At 36.8% G+C, this 24,097-nt stretch overlaps 2 protein-coding genes across 6 annotated transcripts in view; both read left to right on the forward strand.

Annotated features, from left to right (window-relative positions):
* CNOT4 (CCR4-NOT transcription complex subunit 4) overlaps positions 1–13,705 on the forward strand; it is an 84,291-nt gene extending 70,586 nt beyond the window's left edge. The window contains exons 12-13 of the mRNA XM_088141925.1: positions 12,798–12,893; positions 13,574–13,705. Of these exons, the coding sequence (XP_087998051.1) occupies positions 12,798–12,889 (92 nt within the window). The 3' untranslated portion in view covers positions 12,890–12,893; positions 13,574–13,705. The remainder of the gene's footprint in view (positions 1–12,797; positions 12,894–13,573) is intronic.
* LOC103050573 (solute carrier family 23 member 1-like) overlaps positions 13,574–24,097 on the forward strand; it is a 46,874-nt gene continuing 36,350 nt past the window's right edge. For 2 of the 5 annotated variants that reach the window (XM_025170564.2, XM_025170563.2), the window contains exon 1: positions 22,650–22,734. The gene's annotated coding sequence lies outside the window, so the exon portion shown is untranslated. Of the gene's footprint in view, positions 13,706–17,407; positions 17,673–22,649; positions 22,735–24,097 lie in introns of those variants that run through there. The other 3 variants (XM_088141926.1, XM_007434304.4, XM_025170565.2) reach the window with 3 other exon arrangements.

Genomic DNA, 24,097 nt, shown 5'->3' on the forward strand with positions numbered 1-24,097 from the left:
TATTTACATGTTCAAACATATCTGCCAAGCCCATACAATTTAAAGTGGCTGATTTATCTTATTCCTCTGTTAGGTCTTGAGTTACTTAATCAGATTTCCTGTTGAGTCAACCTCAAGGCTTCTTTTAGGGTAGTACTCAGGTTTTGCATCCTCCAAAGGGGCATTTTCCTCCTCCACCATCTTTTCACTGAGTGGATTGTTGTCTTGGCCATCTTGACTCATCCATGTCTGCCTTAATTCCTCTGCCATGTTGGGGATTACCTTTCTTAGGCATTTTGTTATTTTTAATTTTTTTCAGTCAATCAAATCTTAAGTCAAAAATAAACAGCAATAATGATCAAAAAAGGTGGGTTGGAAAGAGAACACTGAGCTCAGTACACTGTCTTCTCCAGTGGCTAGCCACTTCCCTGAGATTGGTCTCCAGGTATTAATTCACTCTTTAACCAAATTGCTGTATCTCCATCTCTACCTACTTAAAATATGGAGGTAATATAAGACAGTTAAAAGAATTAAGAATACAGATCAAACTTAGAGTATGCTTTTGGGGGTGGGGGTAAATAGAATGTAATGCTTTTATGTAAAGTGCAGCTTATATAAAATATACTGGGCCTTAAAATTAGGTGTTCTTTATGAAAATGCAAAGCACTTTATTCAAATGCTTATTGTTATGTCTCAAAGTCAGCCATCAAGTCAGTGCCATCTGATTTGCTACAAGTAGTAAATGCAATATATTTGTACACAAGAATAGACAGTGCACATGGCCATGATCTTATTCCCAGGAATGAGTTTTAATAATATTTGTGCCAACTTTTTCTTTGTGGAAAATAATTCAACCTATGTAATTTTTGTGATGCACATATTTTATACAAACTGAAATAATGTTTCCTAGCAATTGGTAACTACAGAGAACAGAGATAATTTTATATGCATTGCCCTTTAATGTTAATTTACCTCTTTGCATTTCCTGAGCTTATATGCCAAGTTTTTTTTAATTTCCCATCAACTGTAATTGATATGGTAGAGGGTGACTGGAGTTTCAAAAATTTCTGGAATGTAGTTTTTTAAATGAGAGATGTGAGCTAAGGGAAAGGACACACAAATGCATACACTGAAGAAAAACTCTAAAGCCACATAACAGAAAAAAAACTGCTTGCAAAAAGTGTATATACCCTAAAAAAATATGAACATTAGAAAAATGGATACCAGGCATGTAGATTTTTATGGAATTCTACTAAGATGAAATGGTTAGAAAAATGAGAAAAAAAAAACAAGGAAAGGCTTCAAAAAAATCTTCAAACTCAAAAGGAACTTTCAACTTCGAATTGGTATGCTAAAGGATGCCAGTGGACAGATAGTAACTGATAACAAGAAAATCAAACAAAGAGGGAGGGAATATATTGAAATTCTGTACAATAGAGACATCAAAGTTGGATAAACAGGATATCCAGATAACTTGGAAGATATTCCCTACTTATAAGAATCTTTAATGCTAGAAGGTGAAGTTAGATCAGCACTCTGGTCATTATCAGTTGAAAGACAACAGAAATTGATGAAATGTCCACAGAAATATGGGGAACAACAGAAGAAGAATCAATAAAGGTTCTACCCAAGCTATGCCAGCAAATGTGGAGAATGATATAGCAGCCAACAGATTGGAAGAGGTCAGTCCACATATCAATATCAAAGAAAGGAGATTTAACACAGTATGCAAAACATTGCACAAGATCCGAATTTCACATGCTAGCAAAATAATGCTTAGAATTATTCAATGCAGATTAAACCCCTACATGGAAAAGGAGATGCCAGATGTTCAAGCTGACTTTAGAAAAGGCCAAGGAACAAGGATGCATTGCTGATGCATGCTGGATAAGTGAGAAAGTCAAAGAATACCAGAAATAAGTCAATATGTCATTCATAAGTTGTTTCAACCATGGCAAGCTATGTAATGCACTTAATAAAATGGGAATCCCAAAACGTCTCATTTTCCTCATGAGAAAACGATATAGAAGTCAGGAAGTCATATTCCAGATGGAACATGGCAAAACTGACTGGCAAAGGAGCGAGACGAGGCTGCATATTATCTCTTATTTATTTAACCTATATGCTTAATATATATTGAGTGAAGTGGGAGTGGAAGAAGATGGGTGTTGCTTTAAAACCAGACAAAGAAACATCAATAACCTGCATTATGCTGATGACAGTAATCTGCAGCTAAAAATGCAAATGATCTGGAAGCTCTAGTAAGGCAAGTCAAGGGTTGCAGTGAAAAATGGGACTACGATTAAATATAAATAAGACCAAACTAATGAAAACAGGTACAGCAAACCAGCCTCAGAATTTACAGTGAAGATAGTGAAGTGGTGGATGGCTTCTGCTTTTTCAGATCAATCATGAACAGTAAAGGAACCAGTCAGGATCTCCACAGATGAGCACTTGGTAGAGCAGCCGTGAAGGCCTTGGAAAAGATATTCAGATGCTGTGTCATGCCTATCTATACCTACAAAGATCAGAACAGTGCAGGCAATGGTTTTCCCTGTGTAGAAAGTATTGAGACTTTTGAACTTTTAATTTTTATTACAGTAGTAAAAGCAAATACAAACTAAACTCAGAAAAATAAATGGAAAGAAAGAATAAAAAGTGCAAAGAAAGAAAAGAAAAAAGAGGTTAAAGAAAAAGAAAAGAAATATATATAAAGGACTTCCAGTCTTCATCACAAGTAAAACTAATTTGATTACTCTTCACTCACTATAAGGTTAAAAATAAATATCTCTTCTTCCCATAAGCCATCCTTTATCTATATGCAAATCCATAAATCATCAACTTTTCAGTCCTGGTATCAGCAAAAAGTCCATAAAGGGTTATCAGAGCTTGATAAAAACATGTCTTATTTTAACGTTAATCAAACAAACCAACTTTATATTACTTTTACTTCTAACAATCTTGATCTTTAATTCATTCAGATGTTGTTGTAGGATTTGGTCTATCTACATTTTTTCTTTTCCCCATTGCAGAGGCTTCTTCGAGGCTTTACCAAACCTCTTTTGTAAATCCAGTAAAAAGTCATTATCCAGGTCATTGTCTTGGTTTATCATTTGTATTTCCACTTTGATTTTCAAAACTTTAATCATCTTCTTTTGTATATCCAGTAAAAAGTCCTTATTGTGGTCACTCCCTTGGCATGTCATTTGTAATTCTACTATAACTGCCTTCTCTATCTTGTAATCCACACTTTTTTAATTCAGTATTTCTGGTTCTAATATTTATGTACCAGATGTAATATCTTTTGGACATAGTCTGTTCATAGAAGTAGACATCATTGCTGACATTTCTGATATTGTAGATACTAATGTCTGGCCCCATTCTTCAAAAATCTTCTGAAGTATTTCTAATGTTATAGTATTTTATGTCATTTTGTAAATCCTCACACTAACCGAAAACCAACGGCGTTTACTCTCCCCCCCCCCCAATTTCTGCCTGGAATCTTTAGTCCCCTCTAGTGTCAAATTTCTGAAATCATAGCCTCAAATCTCTGTTATGACTTAGGATAGACAAAACATTCTGGTTCTCATGAAATGCTGTTTACTTGATTTAATTATTTCCAAAATCTTATACCAAAAGTCTCAATGTTCCAAAATTGTATGGACCCTTAATTTGTTTATAACTTTCTTAGATCAAAATCTTAGCTTTTTGCCAGAAACAGAATTATTTTGAGGCTTATAAACCGGAGAGGTTCTTCAGTCTTTGCCACAGTTGTTGTCTCCGCTCTGTCAGAGACATATTTAGTTTGCCATGCCTCCACCGAAAGTCAAGGCTTTTGAACTTTAATATTGGAGAAGGCTCCTAAGAAAATTATGAATAGCCAAGAAAACATGCCAGCTGGGTGACCTTGGGCCATTCACTCTCTCTCAGCCCTAGAAAGAAGGCAATGGCAAACCACTTCTGAAATTTTTGCCAAGTTAACTGCAGGGACTTGTCCAGGCAGTTCACCAGGAGTCAAGACTGACTTGAAGGCACCAAAATAAAAATGCAAAGTCCTAGTTCCCTTGAGAAGCTAGGGAAGGTGGAAGGAAAGTGTAGAAGAGGATGACCGACAGCAAGGTGGATGGACTCACTTATAGCAATTGTAAACGTATCTTAATATCCATTCAGTCCAGCACCTAACAGCCAACAGGCAAATAGATCCCTTAGAAGTTCACAAGCACAGTCCATCAAGATACACAAATCTTGTTCTATGACACCTTTTGCAAATCCTCTATATTAATTTCCTACAGCACTGCTGAGCTATAGGAGGATCTGAAGAAGCAAGTTAAGAGTCAAGACTGATTTGATGGCACACAATTAAAGATGGTAAAAAGATTCTAAACAGTTTCAGTTATTAAACACAAAATGAAAACCAGTATTTTCTTCTTTGCCCCTGTTTTGTTTGGAGTCATGTTCCTACATTTTAAAATATTATTTGATTGAACTCAGTGAACTTTAAAAAGAAGAAGAATGTATTACTTAGTTTTCTGGTTAAGACTGAAACATCATCCCAACAAATGTTTTTTTCAAAGATATTAATACATCCAGTAGATGGTATTACATTAGGTTCAGTTAAAAAAAAAACCCTGCACCTAGAAAAATTTAAATATGGGCACTGTTGATTTTTTTTCTAGACAGCTTTTGTTGACTGTGATGTGTATGATTTTCTTAAGTTACATTCTGTAACTTGCATTCCAGAAATGTAAATAGATTATCCTGATTGGCCAGTTAAGGTTCTCGCCTTTTCTTATGTAAAGGATGTCTAATAATTACTGTATTATATATTAACAATATATACATTCTAACATTATAATTAATATTAAATCATCTTGTAGTTCTTTGTAGATTTTACTTCTATATTGATTATTTCTATAGTTTATTTTACCCTTCCAGTAATTTTTTCATAATTGTAAGCATATGTAGTTTCATATGGAAGAACTGTAAGATTTTATAGTTTTAATGTTACATTTGCTGGTCAATGACCAGAGTAAAATCAAATGAAATGAATGAACTAAAATGAGTATATGAGGTTCTCTACACTTTTGGCACATGTGTAGACTTTGTCTCTGCTCACTGCTATTGAGTTAATTTGTGTGCCTATTTTCAAACTTCTCTGCCAATTGATATGATTTGATATCTACAAGATTAAGATCAACACAAATCTTAACTTGTCTTGAAAGTACCTCAGGTTTGTTCCATTTTGCTACTTCATTTTTTATCTCTAATTCTTTCTTTCTTTCTTGATTTCCACAGCTGACAGTCCTAATTGGAGAAAAATGCCATTAGTTTATTGTGCCATATTACAGCAGCTCCAGCAGTACCACTAAATGTCATCCACAGAACACCCAGAACAGGTCTTTTGATATGGCGAGCAGTCCCCTAGATTTTTGCTTCAGCTGCTAGTCAAATTTTCTTGAGGACAGTGCCACACTAATTTCTATACTGATGGTGTTTTATAGTATTTTTTTTTAATGAAATAACTCTGTAATGTGTAATGCAACCTATAACAACTTGCAAAAGCATTTTTTAAAATCACAAAATTATTGTGAACTGTAGATTTGGGGCCTTAACTGTGTGTCCTGTTATATCTTATTAAAAGATGAGCGCATTACTTTTTGTAGTGATGTAGCGGTACTTGTGATTCCAAAAGTTCTTAAATCTTTTAAACCTTCTATGACAAAAGGGTAGGTTTTGGAAAGATTCAGCTAGTATGGTTTCATTCTAAGGGAACATCTGCCTTTTGAGGCATAAACATAAAGGCAGATAGCTGGTGCCTGCAAAAAGTTGTTTTCAGATATCACTCTACAGAGTCCCTTTCTGCAAGTTCTCCTGAAGAATGAACAATATTTCACCTTGTTCTAAATAAAATATTCTATAACTGAAGGATAATTAAAACATGGATTATGTGCTATGAATTGCAGTCACCTCATTTGCAATAATATTTGTCATGCTGTTTGGGCACATAAGAGCAATCCTATCAGTGAAAAAACATGTATGTACTGTAAATTATTCCTTGATTATCCATACACATTAGTGTTCATGTTCTTAAACCGAGCATATAGAAATATATAGAAATATATATATAGGAATATAGAAATAATATAGAATACTTTATTCCAGACAGTAAGTTTTCTATTTATCAGAATGCTAAAGATGTGCTTCCTGATACTATGAATGTGGCATTTTTTAATTGACTCCACATGTTGATCCTGTTAATATGTGGGGTAGATCAAAAGTGAGAGACCATTTGGGTATGTCACCAGAAGGATTTGGCTAAGAGTGATTGGCCTTTTGGGGATGGTTAAAGATGGAAAAGAGAGAAATAACATGGATATTTTGTATATGAAGTTATACAAAGCAGAGGAACTTGGTATATTTAATCTACAGCAGGACTGGTTTAAGACTGAATTTTCTATAATGCAGGCTGCAGTTCAGAAAAAAGTGACAGTCTGAAGTAGCCTGACTACTGTGTTTTTAGGGAGATCTATGACAGGCAATTATATTGCAGTGATCTTTGGTTTATACCATTTCTATAATTTTTTCTTTTTCATTCCACGTTTCTCATTGCCAGCAGATGGTTTGAAGACTGAAACATGCAACTTTTAGTTTTTTCCTCTCACTCTGCAGGAGAGCTGACAATAATGGGGCCATTAATCACCCCCTTTTCACTTTATCATTTTGCCTAAAGAGGTCAGACATGCACACTGTTTCATGATGCAGAGTTGGATTAATAAATAGATTGTCTGAATAATTTTTTTCTAGCCAACATGACCATAGAAATCAGTACTTTGATATATGTGGGAATATTTCCCATTTGATTCTTTGACCTGCAGGAGGCAGCATTAGCTCAGCAATTTGCTTGATGATTTATGAAGGATGTGATAGTTAACCTAACAGCAGAAATCTAAAGATTGGAAAAAACTCACTGTAAGATACATTGAATACTACAACTAAGGAGAAAACAAGAGTCACGTATTGGCATATCTAGTGTGTATTGGTGTGCAAATGGCCCATTGATGGATGTGCAACAGAAGCCATATTTTTCTTCACATTAGGTTCACAAAAAATGTTAGCACCTCTGTGACCTTGGCTGATCTAAAGAAATTCAGAGTTAGACCTTGGAAGGAAGAACATCAGGAAATCTCAGGGTAGTAAGCTAGACTACCCTGAACATCCCAGAAAAATATGGAACTTCTTCTAAATGGTCAGTAGAACTCCCTGGAGGCAAGCTTGATTCAAGGAAGTCTTTACTAATGTTGGAACAAATAAAATAAAGCAAATTTCACATAAATTCATTCTACCTGAGATTTTTAAGCTGTTGGTTCAACTAATGGGAAATCTTTGTAAATATTTCTTTATTAGCATTACAAATAGAGGTATAATACATTTTAATTACTAAGTTTTCATATCATGTGGAAGTCTTCATTGTAGAATGTATGCATATGAAAAAATTCATTGTATCCTTGTTGATTTAGATGTGTACAATAAAGTGAACAGGCTTGATGATGGAATTTTGGCACACAAGTGTGGAACTGAAGGTTAAGTGCTGCATGAGATAAGCATGATATATCATGGAAGCCAGTACTGTGAAAATAAATAGAATGCTTAGCAAATGGTTTAGCATTGAGCAGAAAGTAAGGCAAGGATGCTCCCTTGGTTGTTTAATGTATTTATGGATACATGTACAGTGAATGCTGTTATGAAGGTAAAGGTGCATTGGTTAGGGATGTAAACTAGAAATATTTTTGTGTGCTGTTGATGCTATGTGATTTGGCTGAGAACCCAAATGATCTGTAGCTTTCAGACCTTCAAGGTAGGCCAGTTCAGGAAACAGACTTCACAAGGACTAATGGAACTCTACTTTATTGTTGTAGGATATAATAACAGAATCGTGAAAGCTTGCCAGAGTTTCCTTTTGTCCCCTCTTATACCAAACAGAATCAAGATAGGGTTATCTTTTTGTCTCATTTCTTGTTCTTTCCCAGGACTAAGTTGACATTTACTTAGCAGTTCTTGTATTCCTTCTTCAATGTTATGTTTGTACTCCTCTACCACAGTGAATGCTAGATAGATTGCATGATGCAATGAGGAGCATGGATCTGAAAATTAATACACTGAAGTTCAGATGTAAGAAACCCTTGATTTAACAGAGTTCAGTTTAGGAGACTTTGGAAGCGGTGGGCAAATATGTCCATATACTGTATGCTTTTGTGCATGTATCCTGCTTGCCATTTTGTGCAGGCATGAAATGTGTAAAACATGTATGTGTAAAACGCTATTTAGGTTTAATGGACATTCTGCTTTAATGGACATCCTTTCTGCCCATTGGTCTGTTAAATCAAAGGTTTACCGTCAGGTTTGTCAGGGAATATTAAATGAACAATTGCAAGTTATATATAAATAAAACTATAGCAAGTAGGTGAATTGGTAGGATGGGAGAAATTTTGAGATGTACCAATGCTGGCAGAAAGGTAGTGGGTAGATGTGATTTGTTCCAAGGAATGAATGCCTGTCAAATTGGCTTTGTATAAGAGTGAGCTTCTGACCACTTAGTTATATGGAAGTGTGAGCTGGGTATGCAGGGCGAAACATAAAAGTAAGCTGAAAACAGTGGGATCAGGTTAATTGAGAAGTGTATATGAGAATGAAAGCGCTGAATGAATTTGGATGGAATACAAAAGGGATTGATCAGTATTAAAGAAGTACATTGAGATTGTTTAGTCATATGGAAAGAATGAATGAGGATTGAATCACAAAACAAATCTATGAATGAAGGAAGTGTGGATCAAGAGGAAGGAGAAAAACAAGGAAATCATAGTTGGATGGAGATCTTCAAAAAGAGAGAACTGAAACATATAAAGAAAAAGGCAGTGTATAAAGTGGTGTATGGGCATGGTGGAAACAAGGATTGCTAGGATACATAGTATAGAGAGGTATAGTGAATGGTATTGGTGTAAACTGCTTTAGCTACTGTATATTTCTTGTTTTTGCTGAAATGGAACAGATGATGGCAAAAGCTAGTACGTTTAAGAGGTGCAACAGGCTTCAGCTCAACCCAAACAAGACTGAATGGCTTTGGGTGTTTGGACCTCCCAGTGCCAGGGACCTTTGGTTCTGGATGGAGTGGCACTGCCTCAGACAAACCCAGTGCTCCATCTAGGGGGTCCTCCTAGACTTGTGGCTCCTGCTTGAATGGCAGGTGGCAGCTGTGGCTAGGAGGGCATTTGCACAGTTTTGAGTTGTGTGCCAGTTGCACCTGTTCTTGGACCGGAACCTTGTGACTTGTCATCTGGACTGCTACAATGCACTCTACGTGGGGTTGCTCTTGAAGAGCATTGGAAGCTTCAACTGGTGCAGAATGTGGTGGCAAAGGTAGTTAATGGTGTTGGTTATTCGGCACACGTAATACCACTACTTTGTGAGCTGCATTGGCTGACATTGTGCTTCCAGGTGCAATTCAAGGTGCTGGTAGTCATCTTTAAAGCCCTTCATGGCCTGGGCTGGGTTATTAAAGGGACCGTCTTTTCCCAGTTGTTTCTACCCACCCTATTTGGTCCGGAATGCTCCAAATCCCATCAGCTAAGGGATGCAGGCTAGCGGATCACAGAAGAGGAGACTTTTCTGCCGTAGTGCCCAAACTTTGGAATATTTTCCCTCTGGAGATTACAGTGGGGCAAAAAAGTATTTAGTCAGCCACCAATTGTGCAAGTTCTCCCACTTAAAAAGATGAGAGAGGCCTGTAATTTTCATCATAGGTATACCTCAACTATGAGAGACAAAATGAGAAAAAAAATCCAGAAAATTACATTGTCTGATTTTTAAAGAATTTATTTGCAAATCATGGTGGAAAATAAGTATTTAGTCAATATCAAAAGTTCATCTTAATACTTTGTTATATATCCTTTGTTGGCAATGACAGAGGTCAAACATTTTCTGTAAGTCTTCACAAGGTTTTCACACACTGTTGCTGCTTTTGGCCCATTCCTCCATGCAGATCTCCTCTAGGGCAGTGATGTTTTGGGGCTGTCGCTGGGCAACACGGACTTTCAACTCCCTCCAAAGGTTTTCCATGGGGTTGAGATCTGGAGACTGGCTAGGCCACTCCAGGACCTTGAAATGCTTCTTACGAAGCCACTCCTTCGTTGCCCGGGCGGGGTGTTTGGGATCATTGTCATGCTGAAAGACCCAGCCACGTTTCATCTTCAATGCCCTTGCTGATGGAAGGAGGTGCTCACTCAAAATCTCATGATACATGGCCCCATTCATTCTTTCCTTTACATGGATCAGTCATCCTGGTCCCTTTGCAGAAAAACAGCCCCAAAGCATGATGTTTCCACCCACATGCTTCACAGTAGGTATGGTGTTCTTTGGATGCAACTCAGCATTCTCTCTCCTCCAAACACGACGAGTTGAGTTTAGACCAAAATGTTATACTTTGGTTTCATCTGACCATATGACATTCTCCCAATCCTCTTCTGGATCATCCAAATGCTCTCTAGCAAACTTCAGACGGGCCCGGACATGTACTGGCTTAAGCAGGGGGACACGTCTGGCACTGCAGGATTTGAGTCCCTAGCGGCGTAGTGTGTTAAAGAATAAATTCTTTAAAAATCAGACAATGTGATTTTCTGGATTTTTTTCCCCCATTTTGTCTCTCATAGTTGAGGTATACCTATGATGAAAATTACAGGCCTCTCTCATCTTTTTAAGTGGGAGAACTTGCACAATTGGTGGCTGACTAAATACTTTTTTGCCCCACTGTAGGTTGGCCCTGACCTTACTGGCCTTTTGTAAGGCCCTAAAGACCTGGCTGTATGCTTGGGTCTGGGGCTCTGAGTGTGTGAAGGGACCTGTCTCCTGGCTATGTGGATGATTATTGGTTTTCTTGGCTGCTGTGTATTTTAATTTTTGCACATGCATTTGTTTTTATTTCTTTTATTGTTTGCTACCCAAAGTCATTGAGATGGGCAGCTATATAAATTGATTAAGAAAGTAAATACATAAATCCATGATTTGTACTTAAAAGCTATATATTGGAGGGTACATATTTAAATTTTTCTAATTAGAGATATATAATCTGCAAGGTACTTCTAAATAAATGCATATTTATTCCTCCCCCTAGAACTGGAAGTATGGGAAATGGTGCCCAAGCAACTTGTAACAAAACTGGCCTAATCTCTTGATTGGTTGAATATTTCCCCAAATATTGCAGAAAGAAATGGTAATTGTGGGCAGAGTAAAGCCATACCAACTTTATTAATCACTGCCATTACTGTTCTGTTACTACAATTACATACCAAAGTATTGTTCAAGTAATTCAGCAAGTCTGTTGCAATTCAGGCAATGATTCTCTTGAGCAGCTCTGTTTGCTTCCGGTTGCCATCCATCCAGGTTCCAGCGATCATTTTCCTGAATACTGACCATCTAACGAACCATAGTGTGAAATCTCCGGCCTTCTAGATGTTGCTGAACCACACTTCCCAATAGTCCAAGCTAACATAGCCAGTTGTGAGAAATATTGTGAACTGTCGTTAGATTCACAGGTTCCCAACACCTACATTTAAAAAGCGGCAATATCTAATTATAAAGTTCTGGCAACAGTTGTGCAGAAAACCATATGAGAATAAGTACCATCCATCTTGCTATATTTGTGTTAAGACAGAGCCACTTCCAACTGTTAAACCTGCATCAAGTACAATCTTCTCATAGGAGCCTTGCGTGAATAGGTGGGAGACATAATTGGAAAGCAACCTCACATTCATAGTTCCCAGTTCTAGAAATGCTTACGCCAGCTTCCCCCAATTTGATGTCTCCCAGAGATATTTGGATTACAAATCCCAGAATTTCCTGCAAGCATGGCCAAAGGCATTGCTTCAAAATAAAATTGTTTACATGGTCTATATTTACATAATGCATAATAAAATGGCTGTACCATTAATCTCTCTGAAATGAAACTTTATTGACAAGTTTCTAATATTTATTTTATTTTTTATTTATTTAGTAGACTTATCCCCGCCCATCTCCCTGCAATGGGGGACTCTATTCATGATTGCAGATAGAATTTTGGAAAGATGCAGCTTTCTTGATCTACAAAGCAGCAATTATGCCCTTTATTTACATAACTGGTGTGCAACCTACAGAGCCTGAGAGCCAAAACTTTTTTTTTTTTTTTGGCTTTCAGAGCTACTATTTGTAATATATATAATATAATGTAATATAAGCCTTAAAGCAGACTAAACTAATTTAACTGGTTGTCTGAATTTTTGCAGCCCTCCCATAAAAGAAGTTTCCTCATCGTGTCTTCCCTCGGATATAATAAATAAGACTGTTTAAACAGGGGTGTAAACCACTGGAGAAATGATTGATGGAAAATAAAAGCCATCACCTATGAGGAAGAATGTTATTAAAGAAAGTCATAAATATTCACAAAATTATATGTAACCTACAAAGTGTGCCTCCATGACACCCGATCATTAATAGGGATAAGTAAAGACAGATAAATTGAATTTATCAATCTTACTTCCTCCAACCAAGTTCCCTTTTAAAGTAAGGAAAGAAAATCTAATCCTGTAAAGATTTTAAAGGCCTCTTAGCAGAGAAGGAAAAGTTTTGATTTTCCTTTCTCATGCCAACTACCCTTCTAATGCTTCCATTTCAATGATGAAAAGACGAATACCTGGAATATCAAGGGGCTAAGGAAGTATATGAGATGAAATAAGAAGGGACTCTTTTATCAGTAGCAAATGATTTTTTAAATTTTTATTTATTTATTGCAGTGGAAGTTAAGCATGATTCAGTGATCACAGGACAATTAGCAAATTCCTTCAGACCCCAAGCTCAGCCATCTGTATTTGGAAGCCAGATTTAAGATAGTAAGTATGAATTTTGCATCCAAGATAATTGTATCAGTTCTCTCCTCTATGCTCCTACTTAGAAATAAGTTCACCTTCCAACTAAGCATGTACAGAATTGCAGCCTAAAACAGTGTCACTAGGAAATTGTTTGACTTTGAAAATTTTAACAACTCTTATTAGACAAAACAGATTCCTAGCTGTTAGTTCAGTGTTTCCCAGACTGGTGCTTACTGTTATTTCATTAACCTTACTATTGTAAATGGATCCAGTCTGGGCTGGATGGAATTGTGTTACTTTACTTTTCAGGGTGTCACTGCTTTGTTCAAATCCACTCAATATTCTGTCTCTCAGGCAGCACATCTTAAAAGAGCTCAATAGAGTAAAAATGATCATTCTCCTGATAAGAGAGGCAATGGCTGCCAACAACTAAAACTCTTGGCTAGAGGAGTTGGAATAACCAAGAGGAGTACTAAATCTGGGCTGCAAAAGCCAGATGACAAAAAGATAGCAGCAAAGAGATACTCGTTGCTACCCTCTAGGGATTGTAATCTGGTAACTCTAATTTATCAAAAATAAAACCTGCCAGTTAGGAGTCTTATCTGAGCCAAAGTGCATGTCTGGAATATTGGCAGTTGCTAGTTAGGGCTACACAACTTGCCTTTTTGGTACAATTAACAAGTTTCTAATCATTATTGCAGACAGAATATTGGACATGATGCACTTTTCTTGATCCACGTGTCAGCATCATGATTGGATGGGCAACCTACAGATTCAGAGCCACATGCAACTGTTGAGAAATTTTTAATAAGATGTTGATCATGAGCTGTTAGGTGAGTAACCCTTTTGAAATATAAAAAGGGCAATAGTGATACAAAAAGACATCGTCATCTTAGGATTTTCCTGTCTAGGAGGATTGAAATAGTGTATTAGAGAAATTTGGAAGGTTTAAAAGACCATACAGTCATTATATGTTTCTTAGGGAACAAGATTCTGGAAGATGACAGAATTACAAGAATTTAGGGGACAACCAGGGAGATACAGGACATGAAAATGTCTGGTGTAAGAGGATTTTGCTTACACTGATCTAACACAACAATAGGTATATCAATAAACATGTTTGAAACATGGAGAGTTTACATTTTATGGAAGAAAGTAAACTTGTCTGACAAATGACATTCTGCCAAATGAGAGGCATGAATTGTTAAATGAAGTATAAAAAGGAAACTTATGCATAAGCCATTTCAGCTATCCAGAAGAATAGCTTGCTTTTTGTTGTTGTTGTTGTTCAGATAGACTGGGAATTAACTATCTTACCAGGAAATGATTTGAAAATAAACCATTTACACTGTATCTTAAGTTCCAAAGAGGCATATATCCCAGTGGGAAGTTTGATGGCATACAAGTTTAAACTCTACCCAAGTCCAGTAACTGGGCTCTTACTGACTTAGTCAAAACAGAATCATATTATGAGATTTCTTGAATAGGAATCAATACCTTATAATATTCTTGGAAAAAGAGAGCTATTCTGTTCAAAAGCAATATGATGATCAGAAAGCATCAGAAAGAATAGATGCAGTTTTCATAGGTTAGTCAAATATATATTCACAACATTTGCTTTTTGAAATTGTTTCTGGCATTAAGTTGGTGGGAAACAGGACATGCTTCATTCAGTTAAAATCTACAGTGCACAGCCTGGATTGAGACCTATCACATGTTCAGAGGCCACCAGATCACACTATGGTAGCCAACACTGAGTGATACAAGTTATTACTGATTTTAGACTTAAAAGGCTGATTGGATTATACCACACATGTTTTTCTAAAATCTTTCAGTACAACCAAACAAATACAGAACTTGTTCTTCTAGAATTAAGATTCATAAAATTTATGCTTCCAAACCTTTCATGGATTCTTGTTTGGTCATGCTGAGTCTTATAAAATATTTGACTCTGGATTTAGTTCAGTGAGGGGATCTGGAAATACCGACTTCACGAAGACAATAGAAGAGTTTATATAGCATTCTAATAATTTCAAATTAGATATATATTAAATATTAATACATATTGTTAGAAAGGAAAGGAAAAATGTGACTTGGTTAGGAAAGTGAAATAGCTGGTTGAGTACTCACATTTTAATTAGTTTTAATCAGGAAATGTGGTAGAAAGGTAGAATTAGAGTAGTTCATAATTAGTTTGTCAGATGGCATGTTTACAAAACAGAGAAAACAAAAAGATCTTACCTAATTAAATGAAACTAGGTGAGCCCCAGGTCAGATCCAGTTCCATGTGTGCAGAACCAAGCATTCTTATCCAATGATATTTCTTTTCTCTTATCCAGTGATTTTTCTTTCCAGTTAAGACATCTCATATCCTTTCTTGAAAGCTCAGATTGCCAGAGTTCATATAATATTATTTATATAGCCAAAATGAAATCAAACATGGTCAAGAAAAATGTATAATTAGGCTTGATGGAACCCCAAGGTGTCCAAAAATTTCTATTACCTTTTTAGTTTAAGGGGAGAAAATAAACTTAAGGTGGTGGAGCTGCCAAGTATTGGGAAAGGAAACAACAACACAGAAAGAATAAGAGCAGAAGGAAATAGAGTATTGTGAAAAAGGATATATTGATCAAGAGCATGCCACATTCTGGCTGAATTATCACATCACACTAAACTGTTAAGAGTTAAGCACAGAAATAAGGCGTTACCAGACTTAAGAGAACCATGACATCAAGAGATCCCAGCTGCCTTCGTGGCCTTGACGAAAATAGTGAAATATCCCTTGATTTAGAAAGGAAGAAGGAAAAAAACCCTCAAGATTTAAATCCTGAAGCATAGACCAATATACAGGCCTTGACTGCTGTATACTGCAGTCAGCAGATCTTCTCTTATCATTGGGTTAAGTCTTCTCTGCAAGAAAGTATCTACTTTTGCCAAGACGTTTCTGTGGAGTAAACAATTTTGCAACAACCTCACACTACATTTAAGTTTATTTTGTTGTATGTGGTTGTTCTTTATAGTGTTTCTTGCTTTGGTTTTAATCCTTATTTGCTGCTACTGTTAGTGTATTGTGAGATGGGCAGCTATATAAATTGTATGAATAAATAAGTCAGTCAGTTGAGAACTGGAGAGGCTAGATTCAATCATCAGGGGCTAAAGTGGGACATAAAGCATTCCATGTCTGAACATGTTATGCAAACCGGCCTGTGTTGATACAATTGCAACATCGGTGTTGCCTACAAACCCCAATGATGCAAAAAGACAAAATGTGATAGTGGAATAATGCAAATCCTGGCCTTTCATACATGCATCCCCACATCACACACAAATACAGAAATCACTTGCAGTGCACATTCCATCATTTGCTCCCTTACTTTCCTCCTGCGGATGCCATGATCAGTCCTTTTAGGCAGCAGACACAACCACGTAATTGTCCCTGATCTTGTGGATGCCAAGAAGTTAAAGAAAAATGGTTTTCTTCTCCAAAATAAAATGATGGAAATCTCATGAAATCACAGAGAAATCTTGTCAAATCTGGCCATTTTGAGAGATTATGATTTTAAGTTTTTAAAATTTACATGTTTATGTGTTCTGTTTTTTTCTTGAGCCATTGGTTAGAACGTTAAGTGTAATTCAGGTCTGCTTTGGATGTCAACTAAGCAAGAAACTTAACATGGAAAAAGATCCCAGATTCAGTTTTTACCTTCTATTATTAAAAATATTATAGGGCAACAAGCCCAGGAAAGAACTCTGCCTGAGATTGTGAGAAATGTTAGATGAGCAGGCAGTACTGAATGAATAAACCAAGTCCAGACATGTGCCAGATCTTCTCTCATGTACCCCTCTTACAATTCAGCAGGGGTTTGTTTCTATTTTTAGTGACAGCTCTGTTAAATTTCCTTTGAAAAATGCCTCAAGGCATGAATATTGCTACAGAACATGATTTATTCACATAATAAATTTGTATTCTGGGATAAAACTGGAATAATACTGGTGTGAAAATAGAAAGTACATAATTTTTGGGGAAGTCATAGGCAAGTAAGACTCTTAATACTTTAGATCAATTTATTGCAAATCAGGTTCTTAAACCAACTTCTGAGTAAATTGTAAGAAGAGGGATTGCCTAAAATTGCAAAATGGCAGTATATTTCAACATTCTTTTGAATTCACAGTTTGTTAGTGGTGTCTAAAACTTGTGAATTATTCTCAGCATTGGAATAACATTTTTTAAAATGAATTAGACATATATATTTCAACAAAATATATTAATAATGATTGTTGCTTCCACTTTGCTTTAGTAGCAACTCTGCTTTAACTTTAACTTTATGGGGTTGTTTATCCTACACCTAATACAACCTTCCACATCCTGGCATCTTCCAGATGTTTTAGGATTGCATGCTGATTTTGTTGGCTGGGACTTCTAGACACTGCAGTTGCTGCATACCTGGAGGGCACCAAGTTGGGGAAGGCTGTTTTCATTGATATCTAAGGAAAGGTATATTTATTTTATTGCAGGATGGAATATATCTAAATCTACACCAGACCATTCCAATAATAAATAAGGTAGAATATTTAATTGTTTAACATTTGTTTTTAAAGCTCTCTCCTTTATTATCTCAGTGCCACCTACACCCACATACAGATCACCTGGTTTTGACATCCTGGCAGCTCTTCAATTTATTCTTGTGCTCCAGCTTAGCACTGCTCAGTGACTCTAAGAAGCTGTTCAACCTGAAGGAAAGCAACTGCCTCTGTGACATCTATCTTGGGAGAAAAGTACAGTTGGATTGAAGAGCTAAGGTACTACTTCTTAACTTCCTTAAATAGAAAATTAAAGATTAAAAAACACACTGTTCTCTCTCTGAACTCTGCTTAGAACTAACTTGCTTGATGGTCTTCACTGTGATCTGAGTCAGAATGAATGGGCAGGTAAAGGGAAATAATAGAAACCTGTTGCTACAGAACTGGTAATCAAACTGATCAAATATGAAAAAAAAAACCCAAACAGAAATGGTTGTTTCAATGTTTGTGGGTGTGGCTAAAAGGTAGCAATATAGCTTAGAAGCAAAGTCCATTATGATAATTAAAAGATTAGAACTATAGATAAAACTTGAACAGTGAAACCAACTTTATTTTGGGAAAAGGTAGGTAGTTTCTGATGTATTATAGCTATATTGCAGCCAAGTGTAGAAATGTGGCAGTACTGTTTCTTGAATTCTTTCTCTTACTATAATGCTGAATACAACCCTTAATAAATCACTCTGTTCTAGATGGCAGGAAATAACATCTTTGAATATGGTGACTGGTGTAGGATTATCTGTAGTAATGGTAGACATATTAAAACTAGATTGGTATATAGTAAACATAGTGAATAGAGTAGATTTGGATCTAGGAAAAATAATCTAAGCTTTCTTCTTATCTGTAGAGTAATAGAATAACTGTGTCAATTGTTATGATTCAATCTCTGTAACAAATAATATATAGCACAATTATTTTACTGCAGGATGGAATATATCCTGCAGTAAACAGTTTGGGAGGCATGGACCCTATGTTTTGCTTGGTGTAGTAGATTTGTTTCAGATATAAAATGTAACTGGTTTCCACTGTCCAGTTCAGTTGGAAGAGCAGAGTTTAGCAGTACTGTAAGAGGTTTAATTTCTTTTTGGATGATGGATACTGAACCCTTCAACCAAGCTGTCTACATAAACAATACATTCTGAATTTTTACCTAGAGGGAACTCAATCTTAAACTTTGTTGCTTTTTTAAAAAAGCAAAGTTTAGAAGCAGGTAGGCAGACCTCCAAAAGGCAGGCCATATAATTCTTATTCTTCTGTTAGATCCTTCAGAGTTAAACTGTGGCCCATTCCAGCCTCTTAGGCTTTTTGGTTCAAGATACATTGTACTAAAATGCTTTTCTTTTTATCCTTTTCCCAGTTTCAAAATTGTGTTGCTTTCTCCTCTATGCTATATGTCTCCTTTGGTTATGACAGTATTTCCCCAGACAATGCACCATTTGGAGGAAATTATTAATCAGAGTTCAGTATGTTTGAATAGTTGCTTTAATGATTAAACTTGCATATTGTTGAAGATAATAGGAAGAGACTTTTTGTCCCATTAGTGTATTGATCAATGAAATTCAGTAATTAATTAATTAAATATCATGTGCAGCTTTACAATAGTTTTCATACTGTATCTTTGGAGTTGCTTAAGTGTCTTTTGCTCATTAATTTTTTAGCATTTTCACTGTTTTTCATCCAGAAAGAGTCCTGGAGCCACTTATAGAAAAGAAGACAACAGATATGTAGGCTTACAATCTAAAAGATAAGGTACAGCAGCACAAAGGGATGCAGAAAGAATGGTGCTGGGGCGAATTGGGGGCAACTCCGCTACTGAAAGTCAATCTGCCGGAAAGAGCTTGGGCAGAGGAACAGGTTTTTCAGCAGAAGGAGTGGTCAATGTAACTGGTTTTTCAACAGAGATTATAATACAATTTAATATTTCTTTCATTTATTTTACTACTAATCCAATTTGCTCTGAAATAGGAAAACAAATAATTCAGTGTTTGCAGCTTTGACCCTGTGTTTCGCAGACCTAGTTTAAATATAGCTCAGCAGAATTCCATTCAGAATTTTCTTAACATGCTTTTATACTTCAGCCAATCTTGGATTTTCCCCAGACTTGTGGACATTTCCTTTTTACAGATGGTGGGGCTTCTCTGACTAATGAAGGAGAGGCACTGATTGGAGAGGTTTGCTATTATTTATATAATGAGGCGAGGATAGATAAACAAAATGGGGCAAATAAGCAAGTGTCTGCATTGTTACTTCATGCAGTGAATTGCTGTTCTAATTAGCCAAGAAAAAAGGGCTTTATTGAGCCTGATGCCTTTTCACTGACAGGGAAGTCACCTGAGGACTCTGAGGTAAGTCCTACAGCAGGGGTGGTGATGTTTCAGTAGCTGGAGTAGGAACTTAAAAAACAAAAACAAATTCCCAAGGCCCACAGTAAGGGAAGAGATCAGTAATAATGTCACAGGAGGGATTTTTTGCCTGTTTTCCCTCCTAAGAGAGGCTTAAAGCAACTACTTCTTTTAGTTTCTAGCTGGAAATCAGTGGGCAATTATGGCACTGTTACTCAGTTGTTTGCTGGCAATCTTAAACTGCAGAATCTAGGGCTGCCAAATAGAGAGAATGGATGCACTGTATGGGACCTGGGTTTCCCACTGCTCTCTAAGAGGTGGCTGGTTGGAGACACAGAATGCTGGTGCTAAAGGTCCTGATACCACCACCCCAGAGCATCCTATTCAAGGCCTAACAGTAGATGCTGAATATAATCATTGTCTTCTAGGTTCAGGAGATTCAAGTACTGGACTTCAAAACTCATTTTGCAGCAACTGGATTTATTTAGTGCTAGATGAAAAACTGCCTGAAATGCAGCATATCTCACCTTAAAGTTGCTGAGAGAGAAATACATTCATAAATAAAATACAATAGAATAATAATTAGTGTTCATATGTTTTTAGATCTTTTCCTTTACTCCTCAATTCCTAATAGCCACACAGAACTGAAATCACATATTCTGAAGGTGGAAAGTTTCTGTTGACTCTCCATCTAGTATTTAGGTGGAGAAACATATATTATCTCTATCTAAATATTCAAACAAGAAACCCAGGTAAGATCTTACCTAGTTTATTAGGTAAATGCCACAGCAAACTGAAGTAAAAATGAACACACAAAGAAGAGATTGAAGTTTTTCTGCCCTGAATGAGGGATTGGACCCTCTGTCAAGACTACAAATGCCAAATCCCAATCCAGAAGAATTCTCATGAAACCAGGCCTGGTTCAGATAAAAACTCCTTTATTGGATGGTACATGCAGCTCTAAGCAAAGCATTGCTAAAACTAAAGCCCGCGTAACTTTCCCTCTACTTTTACCCCGTCTCTCCCCCTTCTTTGGCGCTAGATTTCTTTCTCACCAAGTCATGGCCTTGTGAATTCCTCACCCTGATAACACCTCTCCTTCCTGGCCTTCGAGATGACACCAGCTCTGTCTTCTTTCATTCCCCCCCTTTGTTACAAATGGTAGAATCAAAGCAAGCAAACCCAGCATTTATTATCCCCAATAAACCAGTCCTCTTTTGGCTATTCCTTCGATTGCTGCAGGTTCTGACATTTTTTTTTTTAATCTGCGCTCAGTTGTTACCAACTCTGCAGTGACTGCTTGGACGAGTCCTTTGCAGTTTTCAAGGCAAGGAGTTTCGGAAGTGGCTTGCCAGTGCCTCCTTCCTAGAGCAGAGCCCAGCTGGCGAGCACAGGAGGCGGGGTTTCCGTTGCTTCGCGCCCTTTTTGGGCGCGTGCGGTTTTTCGCGCTTACCAGCAACTGCTCCCAACTCCTTTTTGCAAGGCGCCGCCAGCATTTTTCCTCCCATCGGAGTGAGAGTACCCATTTATCTACTCACGAACTGTTGGGTTTACAGGAACTGGGGAGGAAACAGGAGCTCACCCTGCTAACGCGAAGGCTGGACTCGAACCGCTGAAGCGTCGACCATTTCTGGCCAGCAACTTTCAGCGTCATTAAGCCGCTGCGCCACCGCATCCCCCAGGTTCTGACATACTGCCCCTCTAAAACAAAATGCCTTGCATCTGCGTTGATCAGGTTACCTAGAAAGCAACAGAGTAAAATTACACAATAAAAATGCATTTAACCCATTTACCCCTTCACATTATTTGGGTTTGTCTGGATACTTATCATGAAACTCTAACAGTAAGTCCAGTGCTTCATTGCTGTGATTCTGTGAAGGCAGCCAAAGCTCACACCTGTGGCTGATGTCATGCTTTAACCCAGATTAACAACCATTGTAGGCTAACCCAAATAATGCCCTTGAATGATGACCTCACTAAGCTTGAGTTAAGAGTCCCTTTCCTTCTGATGCTCCAAATTAAGTAATGATTTTCTATATATTGACCACATACTTTTCAAGGTTTGTGGCTTTAGCCAGTAAATATAAGGTTGAAAATTCTGAATGCTACTTTAAAGCAGAGCTGTGCAATTTCTTTCTATCCAGGGGCTTTAATTGCCCTTTGAATGTCATGCCATCTGGCCACACTGCAAAAAGTAGGAGCAGCAGGACAAAAAGTGTTTTTCCCCTAAATAATTACGTGTGAGTTAGGGATATTCTTATATTCACTGTTAGGAATAAACAAAACAGAAGAAGGGGCTGGAGATACAAATAACTGCAGACCCCACTGCTGCCCAGCATCTCTGAAACTGGGACATTACTTGAGAGGGGCTATTTGGTAGAAACCTTTGAAAACAGTCTCCGGGCTCTATCCATGACTTCTGGGGGGGCGGGTGAAGGGGGAGGGCAGGTGGCCTAGGGCTGTGCTGAAAATGATGACTCTGTTCATCACCAATCTGTAAAGGAATATGCAAGCAATGCTAGTTTTACTTCTATAGGCTGATAATGACATCTTATCTTACTACTTCTAAGATGTACCTCTAGTTATATAGTTGTAACCTTTGAATTTTTGTCTCATTGTCAGCTCATTGCTATTATCATTCTAAGTGTTCTTCATTTTTGTTTGTTGACATTATTCATTTCACTCAAATTATCATAACAATCTGCTCTTTTCACCATTGGTAATTTCTTGTGCAATTGTATTGTGGAAAATAACCTTTCTTCCTCATAATCACGATCAGAATGCAACAAAATTATCAGTAGAATTAGTTAAACTTTAACTTTTTTTTCAATTATTTTAAATTTCCCCCTGTTCACAGCATACAAACTGACTTCACTGGTGTTGGAGCAACACTTTTAATACGGAAAGCAGAGAGCTTTTCAAAGGTCTGAAGCCCATCATTAGTAAGTTGTACCATGGGATTTACTGTTTAGGCAGCTGAGCCTTTATTCTAGATCTAGAGCATACCTTTATTCTAGATCTGTGTCTCTGGTTTTGATTATTCTAGTTTGGCTGTTTGTCCAGTCATTGATGAATCTTTACAATCATTTTCTTTTGTTCCAGCTATCTTATATACTTGTTGCAGTTAGGATGAAGTGAGGGCTGAATTCATGTAAGATGTATGTGTGTATATAAGTGTAAGTGTAAGTAAGTAATTAGGAGATTAATAGGAGCAGGAGACACAGGTTCTAGTTTACCCTCAGACACAGAAATTCACTGGGTGACTTTGGGGCAGGCAGTCTCTCTTAGTCCAACCTACCTCACAGGGTTTTTATTCTGGGGGAAAATAGGAAGCAGGAACACTATGTATTCTACCTTGAGTTCCTGTAGAAAAGGTGGGATACAAATCAAATAAATAAATACATCCATATATACAGACACTTTCTTTCAGTGGAGGGCCTCAAGCTAATTTCATATTGACTGTTGAAGGACGGCTACCAGGTAAAACCAAAGAACACTGAATTGAATAGGTGAAGGGTGACCTTGTATGCTATATTCTCCTAGGAATTTTCTGTGGAGGGATCTGTTGGCACTTTTCATTAAAATACACCTTCCTATTATCTGACAGAATTTGTAAATTCAGGGTAGTGAATATGCATCTCTATTATGATGTTGATTTATTAATAGTTCTGCAGAGGTGTGAAATCAAAGTATAGAGTAGGGGAGACTTGGCTTAAGTTTGGCACATATGAAAAATCTAGTGAATCACAAGTTTACTATAAGCAATATATGTGAAGCAGCTGTTAAAAAGAAACAGATTCTATTTTATTTTAGTCACACTGTATTTGAAGGTTACTCTTACTGTTTTTATGAACTGAATATAAAAACAAATAGGAAATATAGAAAGCTATAAAGAAAGAAAACTAAAAAAGAAGACTAAAAAAGAAATAAAACCAATAGACTGTATATTCATGGATACATATAGAGAAGTTTTAATGAATGTTAGCTGTATTTCATTATAATCATCCATAGCTAATCACCACTAAAAAACAATTGCTCATAACATCAATTCTGTAGACCACTGAGTAATTGGGGCCATATAGTTATCCTTCCATTGCTGAAGAGCAAGTCTTTTAGGAGTAAATAGGGCATGGACAATCCACTGTTGTTCTCCAGATATCAATTTCCATACAACAAGAATATACTTTAAAAGAATATGTACAACTGAGAATATTAAAGCCTGTCTCAAACTTGAGGGACTGCATGTAACAAGTTTCTCTCAAAATGGAACAGTTATATAACACTGTACACATAATATTTAAATAA

The sequence above is a fragment of the Python bivittatus genome, unplaced genomic scaffold (assembly GCF_059951505.1).
Source record: "Python bivittatus isolate LINGU-HERP-01145 unplaced genomic scaffold, Pbiv_v1 ctg000330_np1212, whole genome shotgun sequence".
NCBI classification, from domain to species: domain Eukaryota; kingdom Metazoa; phylum Chordata; class Lepidosauria; order Squamata; family Pythonidae; genus Python; species Python bivittatus.